We start from the raw sequence: 20,639 nt of genomic DNA, 5'->3' as shown, positions 1-20,639 counted from the left end.
GTCCCCATTAGTGGTTTTCATCCTGCTAAAATTTCCAGATTCTGCCTGTGCCCTTTTAGTATTTCCCAAAGTATGTTTTCCTAATACGTCTTTCTTATTTGGACAGCTAATCTAACTTAATGTTGCAAACATGAAGAAGCCTGTATTTGGATATTAGAAGCAGAATATTCAGGAGAGGTCTGAATATGTTGATATGACAGGCCGTATTTTTTTGGATGGCTGAACATGTGATTCTTCTGCCTCCTAGAAATCCTGTTTTGTTTAGTGGAAGCTGTATAGTAGAGATGTAACAATGGAACACAAGATAACAAAAACACAACCTAAACAAATCGGATGAGTTCCTTTCTGCTTCTTAGTGTAGCAGTTACCACTCTCACTTTATTTATGAATAAAGTCATTGACTGAGACTAGAGCAGTTGATTGAAAAGACCTGTGTCAAGAAGGCTTTAGTGTATTTCTCTGGAATGGAAAACATGAAGGGCTAATTTGAGCCTCTGAGAATAGTCTCTGGGACAGATTGCTCTTTCAAAAAACACTTTCTGTTTTTTGAAGGAAATGGGAAATGACCTTAGTGCATGGCCATTAATTTGGAAAGTTTTCTGTGCTAAATTTGCTCGCTGTGTCCAAGTGATACACAAATATCCCAGTCTTTATTTCATCCCTCACACATCAGGGCACAAAGTTGGACAATATTCTGCCCGACTTAACGTGACAAAATTGTTTCCAGGAAAGAGGTCTTTTCAGAGGGCAAGGGGTAAGAGATGAGGAAGTTAGAAATGACACGGAAGAAGGAAGCAATCTGAGATTGCCAGAGTATGGAGAAGGAAGGTTTGTAGAAGATGTTTGTTGAGAATGACAGCTGGGCTGGAGAGTAGAGGGCAGTGAGCTTGTGAATTGGACAGTGGTCAGACATGCAGGTCAGCATGGTGAGTGGTTTGGCCATTGGCAGATTTCTTTGATAGAAGGGAACAGGAGTGAAAATATTTTCATGTTAGTTTTAAATCTGTTGTTTAAACACAAGAATTCAACAGATGAAGAGAAAACACGGATGAACACACTGCTGCTGCCTCTTTACCATTGTTGCTTGTATAAATGCAGTTATAAAGAAATCGTTGATTATAGTACAGGAGACTTAATAGCAAAATTGTAGCTGAAGCAGCTTCTCCTAAGCATAGAACTCTACATAGTGATATTTTTTATTTAGTAATGTTTCTGTTGCCTTTGGAGAGGCTGTAATTGCTATTCAGGGTTATTTTTCTCCCTAGAATGTGGTAATTAATGTAATTATTAAAAAGAAGTTGCTAAGAACAGTTTTAGTATAAAGGCCAGGATGAGAGCAAAACAAGGCTGATAGTGTTTCACTTTGTTTGCTTGTTCTTCCCGATTAAATGCTTCTGCACGCGGGCTTTAATTTAATTTATCAGCAGCGACATGTACCAATGGTCTTGCCAGCAAGCAGAGAACAGTATCTTTTTATTTCTTTTTTTTCTTCAGTTCTTCCTGGAGCATACCAAAACTGAAAATCTCATTTATTGGAAGTATTCTGTTAACCCTTATTCTAGTGTTTGGTCACTCCCTCTACAGTTTTTCCTAAGGGCAACTAATTAACAAATTAAGTTAATCTGCCTTGATCCATTAGGTCATTTCCTCATTATTGTGTATTTATTGTTTTTTCATTGATAGCTGAACTCATTTCACGACTGACAGATTAATTCATAAAAGGTAAACTTGTGTGATTTGGTTAGGGACAGCCTCAGAAGTGCTTGTATTTGTTGGTGTTCCTGCAGATTGTTAAACCTATTTTCTTATTATTTAAGTGGCTTCCCCTGTTCAGCACCTTGCAGATGTGGTCACCTCAGAACACACAGCTGCCTGTCACCCTCTTTGGCAGGAAACAGGCAGTAAGCATCTCTCCTTTTTGAGCAAACAGCTCTGGCAGATCTAACTGAAACCATAAGCTACCTGCAATACAACAGGATTCTTCCAATGTAGTCTCTAGTCCTTCGAAAATAGGAAAGTGATGAGTAAATCTCCCTTGTTTCCCCCTGCATTAAATGAGAATGAATTATTATATGGATGTGCGGCTGAAGTAGAATTTGAATTCAACCTTCTTTGCGTGGTTTTTCACCAGAACAAAGGAAGCAACTCAAATGGAACATTTGTTTACTGAGCACTTTCTGTAATTAATTGTCTTGAGCATTGCCAAGTCACTGGCTCTTGTGCGTGCCTGAATGTGTGAGAATATATTTGTAAATCAACTCCAGGCTGCAGGTTGCTTGGGTAGTGTGCACAAGGAAGCTTTCAGGCTTCTGAATATTCCAGACTACTTAAGGTAGTTTCAGCATGAAGAGTGATGCTAAATGGATGTAAAATCTGAATTGTCTTTAGCTGTGGCTTGAGGTATGTTTTTGACCAAATTTATATAGGAAAAGTTTGGAAAAGTTAAGGTAAAATGTATGAAAGAATAACTCTTCAGGGCTCAGTGAAATATTTATGGATAAAATTTTGCTGAGTTTGTCCAATTTCATTCCCAGTTGCTAGCTTGCCCATTCATTCCTGTGGATTACTGTCATGTCTCAAGTTACACTGTTGTTTTTCTCAGTATTTTTTGTGATTGGTGTTTAGCAAGAAGTCAGCTGTGTTGTGGAGAAGTATCTAGATAAGATCAGAAGACCATGATTACTTTTACTTTCTTGGCCTGACTCTTCAGCTATGCCTGCTATTATTCTGGTAGCAAAGCTATGGAAAATCCAGCTTTTGGTTCTGAATAAGAGTCTTCTGCTTGGATCTGTGCTCCTGTGTGCAGAGCACTTGAGAACAGTGCATTCCTGAGCAGGGAATGGGAAGTATCTGAAAAGACAGTTTTGGAAGTGAAAGGAGGTTTTACCATTGAAGAGATGAGGTGAGGTAAAAGACTCAGGATCAATCCTCAGCTCTGTTGTGATGGGATAAATTAAAATATTTGATTTCCCAAAGAGTCTTACTGATGACTCTGCTACTAATTTTGACTGGTGTGAGTTAAAACTGTGCCACTGAAAGGCTTTTTTTGGATGCAGAACCCCAATTAAATAGAATTACAATGTTCTGCAGGAATGTGTTGAGTCCATTAAACAGTGATGTGCTTTTCTGTCATCTAAGCACATAGGTAGACATTGGCAGGGTCCCCTGGCACCTGGGATCTTGGGCCATTCACCAGCTCGCTGGTGTTCTGCCCAAGCAGTTTTGAAAATTTTCCACTTTATAGAAACCGAAGCATTTCAAGTTTTAGCTAAGGTAGAAATGGAAATGTTTGATTTTGTATGGAACAGAAAATGTAATTGCCAGACAAGTCTTTTCAGAATTGATATGGAGTGCTGCAAGTGTGCACTCATTTCATTTAATGTGGTTGGGATGTGCACACATTGAGGTGAAGACTAACAAGACGCTATTTTTAAAGTGAACTTTTTTTTTTAGACTGAAAAGCCCCTCCTTGTTTCCAAGGAGTTTCTGTGGGAAAAATCTCATTTTGAGATTTGTATAGAGTAGGTGTTTGACATGAGTGGCAAAGTGGGGTTAAGATGACATATCTTTTCCTGAGGAAATTTAAACTTAACTTTATGTGAAGAATTTTCCGTGCAAACACTGTGGGATTATGCGTAGGTTTGGTAGTCTGACATTCCGTGGATGTATAGGAAGCTTACTGAAAGCTTGCATTACTTTGGGTTGTACTGTCCTTTTCTTGACTGTTTTGCTATTTGCTGCGGAGTTGTGTAAATACTAATTTAGAATGATTTGTCACCAGTACAGGTTGAACTTACCAGAGGCTGGCACAGAGATATTGCCCTTAAAGGGTCTATGTAGTTTGATCCGTTGTCATTTGTGAACAAAAGAGTCACAGAGAGACATCTTGGATGAAGGTCTTGGACCACAATTGTTTCTTCTGTGTCTCTGCACTGTGGCTTTATAACATCCCCTTCTGACATCCCCTTCAACAACTGAGAACCCTGTATTAGATATTTTGCATTAAGACATTCTTATTAGAACTTAAATAATTATGGGAAACTGTCTGCCTTAAATCATCAAGAAGAGTGTGTTGGAGTAACTTTAAAAGCTCTCTCAAAGAGTTTTATTCAGTAAGTGTGCTCTGTACTTGTGGCAGTAACACAGAGTTAGCTGGTTTACACATTTTCATTATTACTAGGTTAATTACTTACTAATGTAGTAAAATGTTCATAATAAGTCCAAACCCACACAATTCAGAAAATCTTGATGTCTAGAGGCATGTAGGTTTTAATTGAAAATTGAGTTGCTTACTTTGATCAATAAACCTAAACTACTGTAAACTAATTAAACATCTAAGAGTCCTAGAGTCATGCCCTGTTGTGACAAGAACTATAAAAGCACAGACCAAAAGGAAAGGTACAGGTGAAAATTTGGTAATGTATACATGGCTATAGCCATGTCCTGTATTCTCCAGGTCAGGGAGAAGTGACCAGTGGGATCTGTAACATTCTTATGGCTGAGATCTTTTACTTTATTCAAAGGCAATGAGATAGAAATAAAATACAGTAGAGCCTAGGATAGAATAAACACCTTAAGTCAATAAAACAGAAATATTCCACTAGAAAACAAAGTTTGGGAGTATGTATCAGTGATAAAAAAATCTACTTAATGTGTTAGAGTTAGCCAGTTCATATACATTCAGTGTCTTTGATATGTTTGGAGTTTAGCTTGAATGCTCTGGGAGCTGAATTTTCCAGAGACTCTGTCAACTTCCCAATATATATTTTCTTGATTTTTAATGTACAAGAGTACTTCAAGAGGTATAGTTAACAGTAGTACTTCAGTATTTTATGGTACTGCTGGAAGCATTGATCTGCCTTTTTCTTCTGTGAGGTTTATTTTGAAGTTCAGAGCCTGTTGCATGGGTTGCGTGATGTAGCTGGAGAAGTCTGCCTCCAGTGGAGTGAATTTATGTCTAAGAATAGCTAAAGATTCAGACCCTCATTTTTGTGTAATAGCAGTGTGGCATAAAAATGTTAGTAATTCATCTAAGTGCCTCAAAATCAAAATACAAATCAGTTGGCTAAAGCTTTTGTTTCCTAACTTCTTGGTGAAGTTTGAATGGGAGGTTTCATGTAGCAGTTGGAATTGTCTGAGAAGTTACCTTGCTAATTCTTGGGGTAAATGGAATACATGTGTCTTGGAGGAGAGGAAAGAGGAAAAAGATACACAGTTATTCCATCACTTCATCAGTTATGAATAGCAGCATTAGCACATAAGATCCTGTGGAGTGATTTGGAAACTTCATTGCGATGCTTGTTGAAGTGGAGCAGGGGGTTTTTGTTCTGCAGTAGAACAGGACTCAGGGTGATTTAGGTTGCCTGGTTATCATTCAGGTATAACTTCCGTTCCAAGTTTGAAGGAGGAAGCTCATCAATGAAAACTGGGACTTCAGAGTTGCAACCAGATGGTTGCATTCCTCATATTTGTAGTTTTGTTTAATAGTGTATTGTGAATTTGAGTAGTTGTCATTTATCAATATAGACAAGTGTTGTGGGAGAGATTTTAAAGCATTCCAGCTTTGTTTCTTCTTGTCAATTCATATCGATGAAAGTGTTTGTCTGAAATTCTGGTGTGGAATTTTTCAACGCTCCCATAATTTGAACAAGAAATGTGCTTTTTATTCATATGTTAGTTTAATAGTATCCAGGTTTTCAAAGCAGAAGAGGCTGCAGATGTCATGGGTAATTCACAAATAACTTTTTAATGTTGTTTTTATGAATACTTGTTAACTATTGCATTAATTACAGGTATAAAAAACACCATCTGTCAGATGTCAGTGTCTGCTTTGGTACATGAAAGGAGTAGTTTTTTCCTGGTATTTTTAGGAGATTAGTTCAGTTATCTGATATCAGTGCTTAATTTTAAGATATTTTCAAGCCAGATAGCAGGAAAAGAACATATATTACATGAATAGAGGAACTTGCACTGAAACTACCACCAATATAATCCCAGTCCTCTCTTGTACTGACCGAGGTGAGTAGAGGAGGAAGGAAGTGCTGGAGAAGCTGCCAAAGTTAAGCTGTGGATACTGAAGAAATTGTCTGTTAGCAGTGCTGTTGAGTTTTTTAGTTTTGTGGGGTTGGGGGGGTGGGGGGTGGTTGTAGTTGGTCTTGTTCGTTTTTTTTTTTTAATTTTAGAATTTTTAAGCAGGGCTTGGAAACAGCAAATTGTCAAAACTTGTGTAGAAAGTTAGGAAACATAAATGTCAAATTATGTCTAGCAAGCATGTGTTCTATTGCCTAACCACAGAATAGTTGTATTGAGGGATGGAACTCCAAACCCTCTGCCCCCAAGAAGTGGTCAAAAAGAAACCTGGCACTACAAGCCCTGCGGTGCCCAGAGCAGGTAAACAAACCTTTTGCACACGATACATTAAGAACTAACTCCCTACAGAACAATGCAAATGCAAGAAATAATTGAAATGATGGTGAGATTAAAAAAACCAACAAAACCCAAACCAGCCTGGTGTGCTCTGTCTCATCTTTCCTTGTGCTTCATGTACTTCATCAGTTGTACTGTCTGTCCAGAAGTAACACCTCTGTGAGCAGCGTATTGCACACATAGAGACATACAAGTGTAATTAATGAAACAGAGCTTCTTTTCTAGTGAAAAGTTGGTGAGGCTGTTTATCTTCAAACCCTTGACTTACATTTGTGGAAAAAACAATGCTCTGTTTTTTGTATCTGTCAAGCAGTGTCAGAAAGGCAGTGGGTGATCTGTAGGGGGAAGAGGCCAGAGAAACATCCCCTGCCTTGTTCTGCAAACCGGCTTTGGGATTTGGGTGCAGCATTCAGTAACTTGCCAGCTGACCCGTGTATTGATTTTCCTGAATTTCTCTTTGCATCTTCATTTGTTAAAGATAGCAAGGAATACTGATTGTCTTGATGGCTGTTTTGAGACCTCAGTTTGGGTCACTTTCTGATGACAGGTTTTTTGGATGATGTGAGGTTTTAGTTTGAGCAGCAAAATGCCATTAAAAGGACAAAGTCAAACCTGTAGAGGCTTAGAGCTTTCAGAACTGGGGTTTTGTCAGCAATCCTCTGGTAACTCTCGTGTTAAGAAAACTATTTAATTATCTGATAATATACTATTTTACCCCAGGGTCCCTGCACAGATCAAGAGCTTAGTTGTGAGGGATAACACTACTCAATGTTATTCTCTTTTTATTCAGCCTTTGGCTCCCTGCCTTAAAAATGGTCCTTGCAGAAGATGAGGAAAAAAGGCTTCTCTAAGGACTAGTTGTTGATGCTATTACTGCAGTGTTTGCTTTAAAATTCACAAAGCTGCTGTGTGATAGCAAGAAATGGAGCTGGGATATGGAAGAATGAGGTTTAAGAGAAGTGTTCCATAATTAGTGCTGCTTGTCAAGTAGTTTGAATTGAATTTTTTTCCACATGTTCAGTGCCATATTTATCACTTGACAATAGTCAAAGCAAAATTTACTCTGGCAAAACTGTAATTATGATTTGGCAGCTCATCTGCAAATCAGGTCCAGAGGTTTTCAGTCAGACCCCCAAACCAGAAAGTACATAGTTCACGAACTGAAAAAGAATTGGATTAAGTAATTGCACCATAAGGTGCCATTTTTTTCCCTCAAAACTGGTAGAGTAGCTATTCCAGAAATGGCAGACTGTCCTTCATGTTCCTTACTCTGTATGCCCATTTTACAGTGAATGAGATAGAAATTATGTGAATAACCCTTCTAGCTAAACATTCCCCAGAGTAAGTCCATTCTGCACACTGAGGGAGTCGTAGCTCATGTGGGAAAAATGGTATGCAATCATGTAACTGAGAGTGGACCTCACAGGCAGAAAGAGCCAAGTGTAACAGAATTGCACGGACAGTCTCTTCTAACTTGAGATCAAACATTCTTTTAAGGCCCTGTGACTTACTTTATAGTGTTTAAACAAACCAAAAAAGCCTTCAAAAGCAGAATGCCATCATGTGATACATCAGTATTCTCAGAACTGATCAGATCATTGCAGTTGAGCCACTGACAGAGGGAGTTTGCCCTCTGCGAGTACCGTAGGGCAGTGAAATGCTTTGCTGTGGTGGTCTTAGGTCTTTCTCACCACAGGTGTTTCTGCTTTTTCTCCACAGACAGCCCATCTCTTCTGCTTCCTGCTGGCAGGAGCTGTCCCACTGTATTTTCTCCTCAGTCACACTTCTCACTTTCTTAGTGCCTTTACTCATATTTTTAATCTTTTCTCCCCATCTCTTCTGCCTCCAGTCTCTCCTTTTTCTTAGTTCCCTGTTGCTTTCCAGTTTCATCCAGTTTCACTTTCTTCTTCTCAATACCTTCTTCAGCTGACTTGCTCATCCAGCCTCATCTCTTGAATCCCAGTCCCAAGATTTATCTGTTTTTCCAAAGTATTCCATGCATTTTAGGTACAGGCTCAAGTGGTTATTAGGAGCGGAAGAGAGATGTGTTGTTTTAATTTTCAGTCCTTGCCCTAATACAGACCTCAGGAGCACTTTCCAATAACTGCTGGAAAGCTTCTCAACCTCTTTGAGCCTCAGGTATGGAACACACTTGTAAACAGATTATTCCTCTAGTTTAGCTGGAAAACTTTAACAAGTTTTGACTGAAAGTGTACACAATTCATTATCAGCATTTTTTTCAAAATTCTTGTGACCTGACTATACTTGAGTGGATTTCCATAGAAAAAGCAGAGGGTGCATTCTTGACAAAAACCCCACTTTCCTGGCTGACATAATTTCACTCATTAAAATAGCATAGGCACTTACATTTGGAAAAAAACCCCAGAATATTGGCAGCATGGGAAAAAAATAAAACACTTTTCCCTTTTGTTTTCCTTTGGGCTCATTCTGGGATGAAATGCTTCAGTTTAAAAAAATGAGACTAAAACAGATAGCAGGAGTGGAAAGTTTTAGTCTGAGCGGTTAAAGTTGGGCAAACTCATGAGTAAATGGACAGTGCTACCAGCTGCAGCTATATTAAACCATTCTAAAATAAGACAAATGTGTCTGCCAGTTGGTTTAAAGTGCCTTTTTTTTTTCCTTTGAAGTGTATGACCTAGGAGGAAAGAATATACCACAGAAACAGTATAAGAGTGTGTTGTATCAGAAACTCATTTTTGATGGAAACAAGAACTCTAAAGTCTGAATAATGCTGCAATTTCTGTTACACTGGGTTCCTGCAAACTCAAAGTTATTTTTAAGCTGCATTTGCTTTGCTCTAAAGATGTTCACTTTTTCGGAAAACAAATTGTTTCACATTGTGCATTTTATTTTTTTTTACAAAACCGAATAAAATAAATTGTCTCAGCAGACTTATTTCAAATTCCCCCGTTGTAGTAACAGCTGTACATTTACCTGTATGTTTCTCTCTCGTGTAACAGCGCATTGACATTTCTGTTGCCTGTTGTTACTTAGACTAGAGCTCATTCTCTAAAAATATTGTGATTACTGCTGCAGTATGATTTTTTTAATTAAAACGTACATTATCATGGTAATACCAATCAGGAACTTCCTTAAACTTCCAGTCCTCCTGCTGGAACCATTCAGGTAGTGCCTCCTCCCACACAAAGGCCAGTCATTTAAATGGAATGCATGCAATTGAGTTTCCATTGAAATCACTGGGATTTCATAGAGAAAACTGCTGGAGGGTTACTCCTGCCCACTGCTGAAGGTGGTAGAATGAAAGCGCCACATAAAGACTGGACTCCAGAAAGAACAGGCAGCTCCAAGAACAATGCTTTTTAAAAATGTAATAAAGTACTGCTGGAAACCCTAGATTAGACATTTTATCACAGTGGCATAATTTTCTACAAACTCTGAGGGCTAGATATGTCAACTTTGCTTAACGTCTATAGACTTTGCTAAAGATGGATCAAGCATGAGTTTGTCTCAGAGTCTTTCATAGCTGATATTGGTGGTGCCTTTCAGAGAGGGTTTTGGAGTGGCTGATCTTTCTAGTATAAAGAAGGCTACTGCTAGTATATTAAAACAATTATTCTTAGTACATAAACCTCCCATTTCCTGAGAAGTACTAATAAAATGCTCTGTTTTGCAGGTGTATTTGAACAATGTAGACAGATGGGACAGTGAAAGATGATGAAGCTTCCACGTTTAGGCATTCTGCAGACTTTGAACCAGATTGTGTGAAATGGAAATAGCTTTTCATTGATTTCCCGTTAAATGAGGCACTAGCATGCAGTTTAAGCACCTTGAGCACTATGCAGTGTTTCTATAAGTAGGTATTTGAATGGAGGGAGTCTTGTATCTGCAGGATTTTTTAATGCAGCATATTTATATAGAAAAGCGATAGCACTGCTGAGACTGGGAACAGCAGCTGTACAAAGCAGTTATGATTTCTGCTGCAAATGGCAAGCTTTTGATGCTTGCTTGGGATTATGGAAAGAATATTCTGTGTAAACTCCAGTCTTCTTACTGAAGTAGCTCTCTGCTCAGGGGCCTGGGTACTAAAAGAAATTTGGGACAGTAAAATAGTAACTACATTAAAAAAAACCCCAACTTTAAAAAGACCAGTCATCTGGTCTTTTTTTGGATCAAAAAAGACTAGCAACAGTCTTCAGTCTGCAGGTGTGAATTGAGATAGCCCTGACTTTCAGGACATACTTGTGCATCACTTTACACCAGATAATACTCTGTTCCAGCATGGTCTGTTTTCAGTATTTGTCTTCCATTTTCTAATTGCTCAACTTCCATCTTTAGAAACCAGTTATGTTTATCAGAATTTTTTGGTTGGTTGCTTGCTTGCTCGGGTTTTTTTGGAATAGTATTTGTAAAATTTTAGCGTTAAACAGAGATGGAATATTTTCTTGACATGATTTTGGTATTGCTGGGGAAATGTACTGTTAATTTTCCTATTATAGCTCCTTGATTAGCTCTTCCTAAGCTAGTAGTTCCAAACATTTCCAGTCACACACATTAAATCATTGTAGATGCTTTGTGTGGGATGGATGAGTGACTAACATTTTATTTAAAACCAAAGCTGGACTTGAATCTTTTACAAGTTGTTGTAAATCTGAAATAAAATAAGTTATTTCAGTTTAATCAGATGGATCTGTCAGTGAGAATTTAAAAAGAAAAAAGCCACAAACCTGTGAAGTTAAGCAGAAATACTACTTTTTCCATCTGTTCGGTTGAGCTTTCTTCCCCATTATTAGACAAACTGCATTTTCAGATGTAAAGTGCTACAGAATGGAAAAACCGTAAAGCAGTAATAGATGCACTTGCCACATTATGCATTAATGCCTTATGTGTCTGATTGCAGTTAATAAAGATCAGGTTTGGGTAACACTTCAAAGACTTTTCTCGTTAAGTTCAGAGAACCTTCTTGGTGCAAAGCTGAGATCAATGGAAAGAAGGGTTCTCAAGTTCCGGGCTGTGAGGGCAGCGGTTTCCTGACCCATGCCAGTGGCCACCAGCACGTACCTTGGGGAAGGGCAGGAACCCCCTGTGTAGCTCTGCCATGGCCCATCTTCCTTGTTCCAAATACAAGCTCATTGCTACCTGGATGGGGTTTGGGTAGAAATACAATGATTTTGTATTGTGCACACATCTAAGGTCTTTACCGTCTTTGACAGGCATCCCCTGGAAAGGAGTGAGGGGAAAGAGAAGGGCTGCAACCGCCTATTGCTGCCATAGACTCTGCATCCCCTGGAATCTGTGGTTAGTAAAGCGCTACTCTGCTTGTCCCCACTGCAGCAGACACGAGGTGTAAATTCATGGCTTGAGGCAGTGCAGAGTCTGCCAATACAGGTGCTCCTTCCTCCTTCCTCGTAAACTTGTGCAGATACCACTGCATTCCCAGATGGAAATTCTCATTGCATGTTAGGCCAGACATTTAGAGTGGACTGTCTGTGGCTGTGCACTGTAACCAGAGCTGGCTAGCACTATTTTTACTGCAGAGCTGTTCTTCACATGCATTTTAAATTTTCTTGCACATTTTGATTTTTCAGGAGCATCAGTTCCATTTGAATTGTCTGGTATTTTTTGTGCCACTGATATCTAGATATATTTAACATGCTTTGGTTTTTTTTGTTGTTGTTCTTTTTTTTTTTTTTTTTTTTTTTTTAGTTGGCAGACAGTTGTCTTTATGTACTCTTACCATTTAAAAAAAATTAGAACTATTGGAGGAATAAGAGAGTCTCCAGGATTTTAAAAGGATCAGTTGTTCTCTTTCAGTGTGTGTTCAGCTGGACAAAACTAGGTTGCCTTGATTTCAGGTAGTACCTATGGAACAAGCATGGTCCTTGGCCATGGAAAGAGAAACGGCTTAGCTGGAGAACTAACATTTGAAGGACCCTGCATTCCACTTTCATACATGGACTTGGAACTTCTGTAGGTTCCAGGAGAAACAAGACACTGGCAGTTCAGAGCAGAAGGTCAAAGTTCACTGCAGATGTGGTGGATTGTTGTGTAAAAACCTGGAACTTATATATAGACTGCGTATTAAAGGACACAATACATTTACGCTCTGCAAAGGAAAAAACAATCTTCAGATTACTGTTTCAGAAACAAGTATTTAAATTATTTTTCTTTGGAGATATGTTTATCCTTTGGGATGCCAAAGGATTAATATGATTGTATAGAACCACTACAGAAATGAAAGCTAGAGTACAACTAGATTATTTGGACTTAGTTGAACATGTAGTATTGCACACACAGAAAATATTAATTATGAATTATGTCTGAACCTGGAGAATCAAGAGAGGATATGGGGCCTTGGAAAAAGCATTTGCCAGTTACTGTAGGTCATAAGAATGCAACATTGCCAAAAATCTTAGTCAATGTTTTAATTGCTTGTAGAGGTGGTTTCAGGATCAAAATGACCCATTTACACATTTCCAGAAGTGTGTTGTGTCAGCACAGCTTTGACACAGCTTTTCTAATGGCAGATGTGAGCCCACATCTGCTGGAAGACTGATAATTTTCTGGTGTTCTGCCAACACTTCCTTAATTAAACCAAGTGTCAAAGATTTGTTAAAAAGTGTGCTTTTCAAATGTTTCCCAAAAGCTAAAAAGCTGATAGGGTGGTTTCTTTGTTTTACAGTCTTAGCTGTGCTAGCAGCTCATTTTAAGAAAACTCGGATGGTACATGACAAAGAAAATACTGTGTGTTGCTGTCCCTCAGACTACTTTCATACCTGCATATTTCAGAAGAAACTGAGGCTACTGTTTCAAAAGTACAAAGTTTCTATCAACAGCAGGCACAGTGCATTTCAAGAAGTTTGGCTAGAGGTCCCATAACACAAAGGGATACTTCTAAAATGTTTTGTCTTAAGTGCTGTCTCCCTCATCACTGCAGTGCTGTGCTGCCACTGGTAATTTATTCACGTTCTGAAAGCACAGGAAGAAAAGCTGGCTGAGGTGTCATCCTCCTTGAAACAGCCCCATGAAAATGCAGCAGAGGCAGCTCTGAAATGCCTTACCTTGTGTGAAAATGTCCAGCCCTTTGAAGGCACTTTGCTGAATGCAGCCCCATATGCTAGATGGATATCATTGCTTTGTCCGAGCAGCATATTTTAAGTAGAAGAAACATCATCTAAAAACGTACAAAATTATGCATTCTAGATGCTGTATCTAATTTTACAGTTCACAACGGAAAGAACAATAATTTAAAAACCCTCTCCCAGCAGAAAGTATATATTTCTAGATAATTTATATCTGCGTCTACACAAAGGAGTCTGAGATTTATCTTAGTAGATGCAAAGTGTATTTTTTGCTGCTTTGGCCTCCACAGATCTGGTTTAAAAAGGAGATTTTATTTCTTTTTTTACAAACATCCAAAGAGGCCACCCTGTTTTCTGTATCCAAACCTCTATGAAAAACTTCAGATAACTCCCTCAGTAATCAAGACAAAGTTTTCGAGGAAAAAAATGAAATTCCAGATCTGTCATTAACAAAACATTGAATCAAAGTCAACATTTTGTTTACCAAAAAATTGTTTTCAAGTCCCTCCCAGGCAGCACAATTTTAATGCCTTCATGTCACTGAGGAGAAACCGAGGGAGAATCACACAGTAAGTTAAATATTTTAGCGAAGTTCATTCCAAAAGTCTCTGGAAAATTTTGGAGAGAGATCTGGGCTGATTAAATCCTGATACTGTGGCTTAGCCAGAGGAACATTCTTCACCTGCAGACACGCCGGTGTGCCTGCTTTTTCCAACACATTGCCCTTGGCTTGGCTGGGGGCTGGGCAGAGCTGGGCCCGGGTGAAATGCTGCAGCCCAAGGACTGTGTCCTCAGCCACCTCCCTGTTCTCCTTTGTGTGGGCTGGGGAGCAAATGGTGAACTCTGGAAGGGACGATTGTTAGACATTGTAAGTAGGAGCTGTCTTTGGCCTTGCCATCCCACCACAGATGCTTGTTGCTGTATTTTAGGAGTTTAATAGTCAAGCTATATATGACAGAAATAGTAATTAAATTGAAGTGTAAAAATAGCTTGCGCTCTTGGGGAATAAATAAAAAATGATGATCTACAGAAATCCCTATATTGCAGCTTCACTTTTGATTGTACAGGGTCGTGCTTTTTCATTTTAGTGATTTTCTGCCTACAAAAGTACTAAAAAGCCAGAGAGGCCACGAGAAAGTGCCTGGCACTCTTAGGTCTTCTGAGAAAGGCTCAAGGATTTCATTTTTGGGGGGGCTGACCTGCAGGCAGCATAAAACTGTCATTTCATTCAGCTCTGCATTAACAATTTAGGTGAGGTTAGTAAATGGTGCATAGATGTTAACTAGTATATATGTAGAGTATTATATAACTCTTAAGCCTTGGTGATTCATGAGCTGTGGTAATTTTGCCTACTTGTACTTCGTAGTTAACTCAAAGAATATTTTAGAAGACATTTAAAAAAAGAAATTAATATAATCTGTATAAAGAAAAAGGCAAAGTGTTTTTGCAGAGCAGGTTGCTCAAATTTTTACTCAAATTTTTGTATTGTAATTAAACCTTGATGAATGAAATGAAGGAAGGGCAACTGAGTTGGGGCTTCTAAAGTAGCAGGGATGTTCTGAGTTAGCCTGTTCTTTTGATTTTTGCTTGATCCACATGGAGTTTAGTGCATTTGTCAATCCTTTGTCCTGCTTTAAAGCACTGAGGTCTTTGTCTTGTGGCAACTGTCAGGAAGTTTAAAACCAGAAATTATAGCTATATGAAAAGGATCTTAGAAGGGATGGGTGTCACTATTTGTTGGCAACAGAAATGAATATTTTTGATATTTTTTCTCCTACATTGCCTGCAGTTGGTAGGAGTGGGGTGTACAGGAAATGGGTTATGAGTCAGAAATACTGGTGCACGAGAGCATGAGCTCAAGGGTCAGAAAAGGAAAAACAAGAAACAACTAAACTCCACAATAGGCTGGTAGAAAATGTGTGCCAAAAAAAAGGGAAAAGCATTCCAGAAAGAAACCCTTCAGGCTGACTTCTTGGCTGGTGCAAACTGATGTTTGTTCTGCTGTAATTTAGTTTAGTGACCTTAATTCATGCCAGCTCAGGTTCTGTCCCTTCACCTTTAGGATATGTGCAATAATTGGTTTCCATGAAAAATATGTTTCCTTGCCTTGGTTGGTGGTTGTGGCTGAATAACTGTTCTGCATTGCTGTGCCACACATGGAAGGATCTGTGCTTCAGTTGTGGGAATACAGCTTTGCTTTCTGCATTTGGCACTAGAAAGGCTTTTGGTCCCACCCTTCCAATGTGGTGGCTTGTGGTCCTATTTTCAGGGAAGGCTTTTTGTTTGTTTTTTTTATTATTAGATGGTTTGTTGAGGAAAGCAGTATTTGCGTGTACGTGGAGATCTCAGAAGGGTGGGAGAACGAAGCACAGATGGCTGCTTGGCCAGAAACAGTGTTTATTCTAGAAGATTTGTTACTTTGATTCTAATAGAAGATAAAGTAGTCCATGAACCTTCCCCCGGGCATGTCTTTGGTGCAGTTTATAGCCCACTTGAAAACTCTTGACTTTGATGTCTCTTTGATCCAGTTACAAGCATCTTCTTACAGAGATGGTGGATCCAAAGCAAGAACTCCTCTGGGACCTCTGATGTGCCTGGCTTCCCCTGCAAAGACAACCAATCTTTCCTACTATACTGACATAAGAGAACTGACTTAGAGTTGCAACAAGAGTTGTTCTTAGTGATTCTCTTCTGTTCCCTTTGAAAACGCTGTTATTTAGCCATGCTGTTTTCATGTAATGTTATCTCTAGCTTTCCCTTGAAATCTGTCATGTAGAAAAAATGTTCTGCTGTTCTAGTCGAGTACTTAATGTGATTTCTACTGTTCTTGAATAGTGTTTTTAGTAGTCATTTTTATTATCTAAAGGCTATGCAAAAAAATGCATCTTTGCCCAAAGCTTGCCTATTTCCTCCAAGTATAGAAATTGTTCTAATTAACTCCCTGCGTTTGGTAGAAGTCTTTCTCGCCTTTGTATGTGCCCACACACAGAGTAATCTTCTGCTGTAACTGCAGTAATGTGAGGATTCAGGCAGAACAAAGTCGTAAAATATTTAACTATTTAACTTGTATTTGCCTTTGGAATCTACTTCACATGCAAACAAGGCTGGTCTGCCAAAGGTGTGCATTGCAGGTGACCTAAGGAAGGATGCTCCTTTCACCTATAAAACCTGCCCTGCCTCAATACCTGTGTGCATACATGTGCTTGTATAGAAGCAGTTCTTCTAACTCCTCAGTTGCAAGAGCTCAGGCTCTGAAGGCATGAGTTAAAATGCAAAATCATGCAGTGACTATAATAGCAGAATGTAGAAATGCAAAAGGGAAAGTGGAAATACGGTATGGAAGCGTAGGATGAGAATGAGAAGCTGCTGTGGTCAACTTCTAGTAAGTTATGGAAGCATGTATGTTAAGTGTTTCAACTCTGTTGAATCTGAGCCCAAAGAGTTAATGATTAAGAATGTGAAGCTGTTGTCGAAAGGAAGTAATTCTAATCTAATATTGAATTTATCTTGAAGTTTTGTGCTGTTGCTGAGGAAAGTGACAGCTCAATAAAAGCTTTACTTTTTTTTAATAGAACTGTTGCTCCATTAACTTCACAAATTAATTTTCTTCAACGGCACTTTTGATACTGTTACTTAAAAGCACAGTTTGTTACCTGTTTTAAAGAGGTCTCCTGATGTTTATATCATTCATCTGGATTAGAAGTTTGCAATGCATTCACTAACCTTCTAAACCTTTTACAGTTAATTAATAGGAAGGCAATAATAACTTTGTTGTTGATTATAATGTGGCTTTTTTTTTATCTAAACAGATGTGTCCTGAAAGCAGCAGAAATATTAGAGAGGTACAATGTGCATCATACAATAACAAGCCATTTATGGGTCGATTTTATGAATGGGAACCTTTTGCAGAAGGTAAGGGAAAACAACTTGGTTTTGCGTTATTACACAGACTGTGTTTTGGAAAGGCAGATGTGATTTTTACTCAGTGGAAGCCATTGGGCAGCTTTGATCCACAGCTGATGTTACCTCTTTTTACAGCTGAACATGAGCCAGTGCAGATGAAGGTAGGTTCATATCTGACACCCAGTTGGATCTAATAATGTTTGTTTCAAATGTAGTCGTGTCTCAGTCCTCCTCTTATCTATTGTGGGCATAGTGAAGACTGGCAGAGCTGTACCTCTTTATCTCCAATTATGAAGATTCAGTGTATACTATGCTTTTAGTTAAAGCCATGTTTGGCTTTGTGAAGTTGCCCAAAAGGAAGTTTTAGAGCTCTACAACTCTGGCACTTTGTACCATGCATTTAGGCAGAACAAGGAGCCAGGTAGCCCAGCAAGCACATGGCTGAAGGTGTATTCTGCAGACAGCATGACTCCTACAAGGTGGCCCTGAACACTTAAGATGAGTTAGCTTTGATGTGTCCCTTTTCAAACCCTAATTGACAAGACCCAGCCAATGCTGAGCCAGCTCAGCCCACCTCCCTCTCCTTGCTTCCTACACAGCAGCTTTGATTCACTGTCTTTTGCCAGGAAACATGAATCAGTGGATCTAGAACATGCCAGGATCATTTCTTTTTCCCTCCCCTGCATAGCACAGCTTGCTCCTAATGTTTATACTGGATCAATAAGGGCAGTTAAACTGTAATTTACAGCACTGTCTTGATGGTGATTTAAGTGTGATTATTGTTACTTTTAAAAAATACGCATATTTTTATTTCTCTCTTGTTCAGATTGGTGCAGCTGCATTTCTAACCCATTTTATCTGCTGCTGCTCCAACATAAACTTCTGTTTTTATTAAAAAAGTCATATTAGAAGGACTATAAACCCTATGAATTTAGAGTACTTAATGAAAAAAAAAACTAGTTTGTGTGGGAGAACCAATAACACACTGACTTTAAGGGCAGGATTTGAGAAGAAGGATCCAGTTGTGGCAGAGGGAAAACATCACAGTGACATAACCATAAAACCTGTAAGGAAGTTTAACTCTACAGAAATAATAAACGTTTTAGTCATACTGATAATTGAATTCTTTAATTTGAAATCTGAAGTTCAATTAACTTTCATTTTTAATTGTGATGAAAAATTCATAACCTTTTGATGGCTGGATGAAAAGGATCTATTGAAAGGAGGAAACCTATTGGTTGATTGAAAAGGGTAAGTCTGTGGGGATCTGGCCACAGGAGTCCCTCTTAGTGAAGAATGGCTGCATTTGTTGAAAGGAGGGAGGATAGCTGCAGACTTTTTTGTCAGAAATTTTCTTTAAGGTTAAAGATGGAATAAAGTCCTCTCCAGGAGAACCTGTGTCTGATACTTTAGGAGGATACCTGGATAGTCTTGTGCATCCAAAATACATCATCAAATGCAGTATTTTCAAATGAACAACTGCAAAAAGTCCTGATCAGCTTCAAACCTTCTTGCTTTGAGTTCTGTTTGAAAATATTGGCCAGGTATGTGTAATAAACAGCCTTTTAAGCAGCTGTCGCAGCCCTGGGTTTCTGTTCCAGCTGGTAGAGTTACTACAGCTGTGCAGGCACAGGGACTGTGAGCTCTGCTCTCTGCAAGGTCCTGCAGGGACGTTGGGCTTTCCTGGCCAAGTTGCTCTCCAGAATGGTGACCAGTCAGGGCTGCCCCCAAAGTGGGTAAAACTTGAAAGAGCTAAAAATGTATTCTTTGGGGACTTGGCTTTTTTCTTCCTTCTAAGTGAAAGAAATTACAAGGAGAAAAATATTGCAAAGTTTGAGCAATTTCATTTTCTTAGAGAAAAAACCCAGTTTTTTGCAAATCAGAGCTTGGTCCACTGAAAGTCAGAAATGATTTATGCCTAACAGATATTGAGGCTCTGCCCCCTTCCCTCAAAGTAAAGAAAATGCTAAGTTTTCATGGAAATAATTCTGTTAATTTTTTTGTTTTGTTATTTTACAGTAAATTTTTAGTGGGAAGTTTTCTAAAAACTTGACCAAGCATTCCCTCCAAATGATGTTTTTGTTTGCTTTTTGTTGTAAATCAGCTCTAGTTTCAGAGCTCCCCTTTCAGGTGACTGCACTTGTTTTCAGGGCAGGACATTTATTTCCCAGGAATCCTGGCTGTTTCCAATGTGTGTGTGATTTTACATGTGCAGCTGTGGCTTGTGTTAGGACTGACTGGATGTTGGCTCTAGAGGCAACAGTAGGAGTGGGGACGTGGCTTCAAGGATCATCACAGTGGTGTCTGTACACATGATTTAGTTCCACTTGGTTGAGTCAAGATATCTTTGGCTTAAAATGCTGGATGAAGGCAGCCGACTTTCTAGGAACAGAGCCACGCTCAGATCTCGGGAGCTGTTTAAATTGCTTATTGCTGGCAGCCAGGGGCTGGAGGCCTGAGGGCTGTGCAGAGTGCACGGAGAGGGCCCCATTCCTGCTGGATGCTCCGGGGGCTGGTGCAGGGGCACCGCCTTCACCTGCTCTGGGCCCTCAGCTCGGCCAGCACAGGCGGCTCTGGCAGCCAGCAGGATCTCTGCAAGGCCTGGCGGCCTTTCTTTGGTTCCTTCTGATTGCCAGGCCTGGCTTGCTTCTGTGACTTCTTGCTGCTGTTCTGTTTGACTGCTGAGAGACAGGACTTGTACAGAGCATGAAACACCACATTGCTTCTGGGAGCAAGGTTGGAGTCAGGCTGAGTTTCAACTTGGATGAAAATTCCTATCGCTGAAAGCAGGGTGTGTGAAATGGCACTGATGTCACTGCTGCATTTTCTGTGGGGGGATAAATGTGTCCCCAGTGTCCCCCAGTATCGCTGTTGCCAAACCTAACTACTGATAGGCACCATAAAGAGTTAATTTAAAATCAGCTGGGGGAAAAGAGGCTGACAGGGCCAGGAATCAGCAGGTGTCAGGTATCAGCACTCAGCCTTGGGGCAGGCCTGGAGGCAGTTTCGGCTGGCTTCTCTTTACTTGAAATGTATCAGAATTTAAGCATCGAATGAATGGAAGCTATTTGGTCAGCATGGTTTTTCATGCTAAATTTCAATGGTACTCTTTTCTCTAAAATGCTGCTCGTGTCAATACTCCATCCTGAAGCCTGTATTATGTTCAGAGGAGAACTCACTGTACAGGTAAATCTGTACACGCTGTATAATCATTTATCAGTTCACTTTTGTGTTAAAATACCTTCTAGT

The 20,639-nt window shown here is 39.3% G+C and overlaps 1 protein-coding gene across 2 annotated transcripts in view; it reads left to right on the top strand.

The window, feature by feature from the left end:
* THSD4 (thrombospondin type 1 domain containing 4) overlaps nucleotides 1-20,639 on the top strand; it is a 244,065-nt gene that overhangs the window by 50,606 nt on the left and 172,820 nt on the right. For both annotated transcript variants that reach the window (XM_082290825.1, XM_082290827.1), the window contains exon 6: nucleotides 17,297-17,399. In XM_082290825.1, the coding sequence (XP_082146951.1) occupies nucleotides 17,297-17,399 (103 nt within the window). The remainder of the gene's footprint in view (nucleotides 1-17,296; nucleotides 17,400-20,639) is intronic.

Source organism: Coloeus monedula (genome assembly GCF_965178545.1).
Source record: "Coloeus monedula genome assembly, chromosome: 14".
In the NCBI taxonomy this organism is placed as follows: domain Eukaryota; kingdom Metazoa; phylum Chordata; class Aves; order Passeriformes; family Corvidae; genus Coloeus; species Coloeus monedula.
The sequence above is the reverse complement of the archived record's forward strand: the minus strand, read 5'-3'. Positions and strand labels throughout refer to the sequence as shown.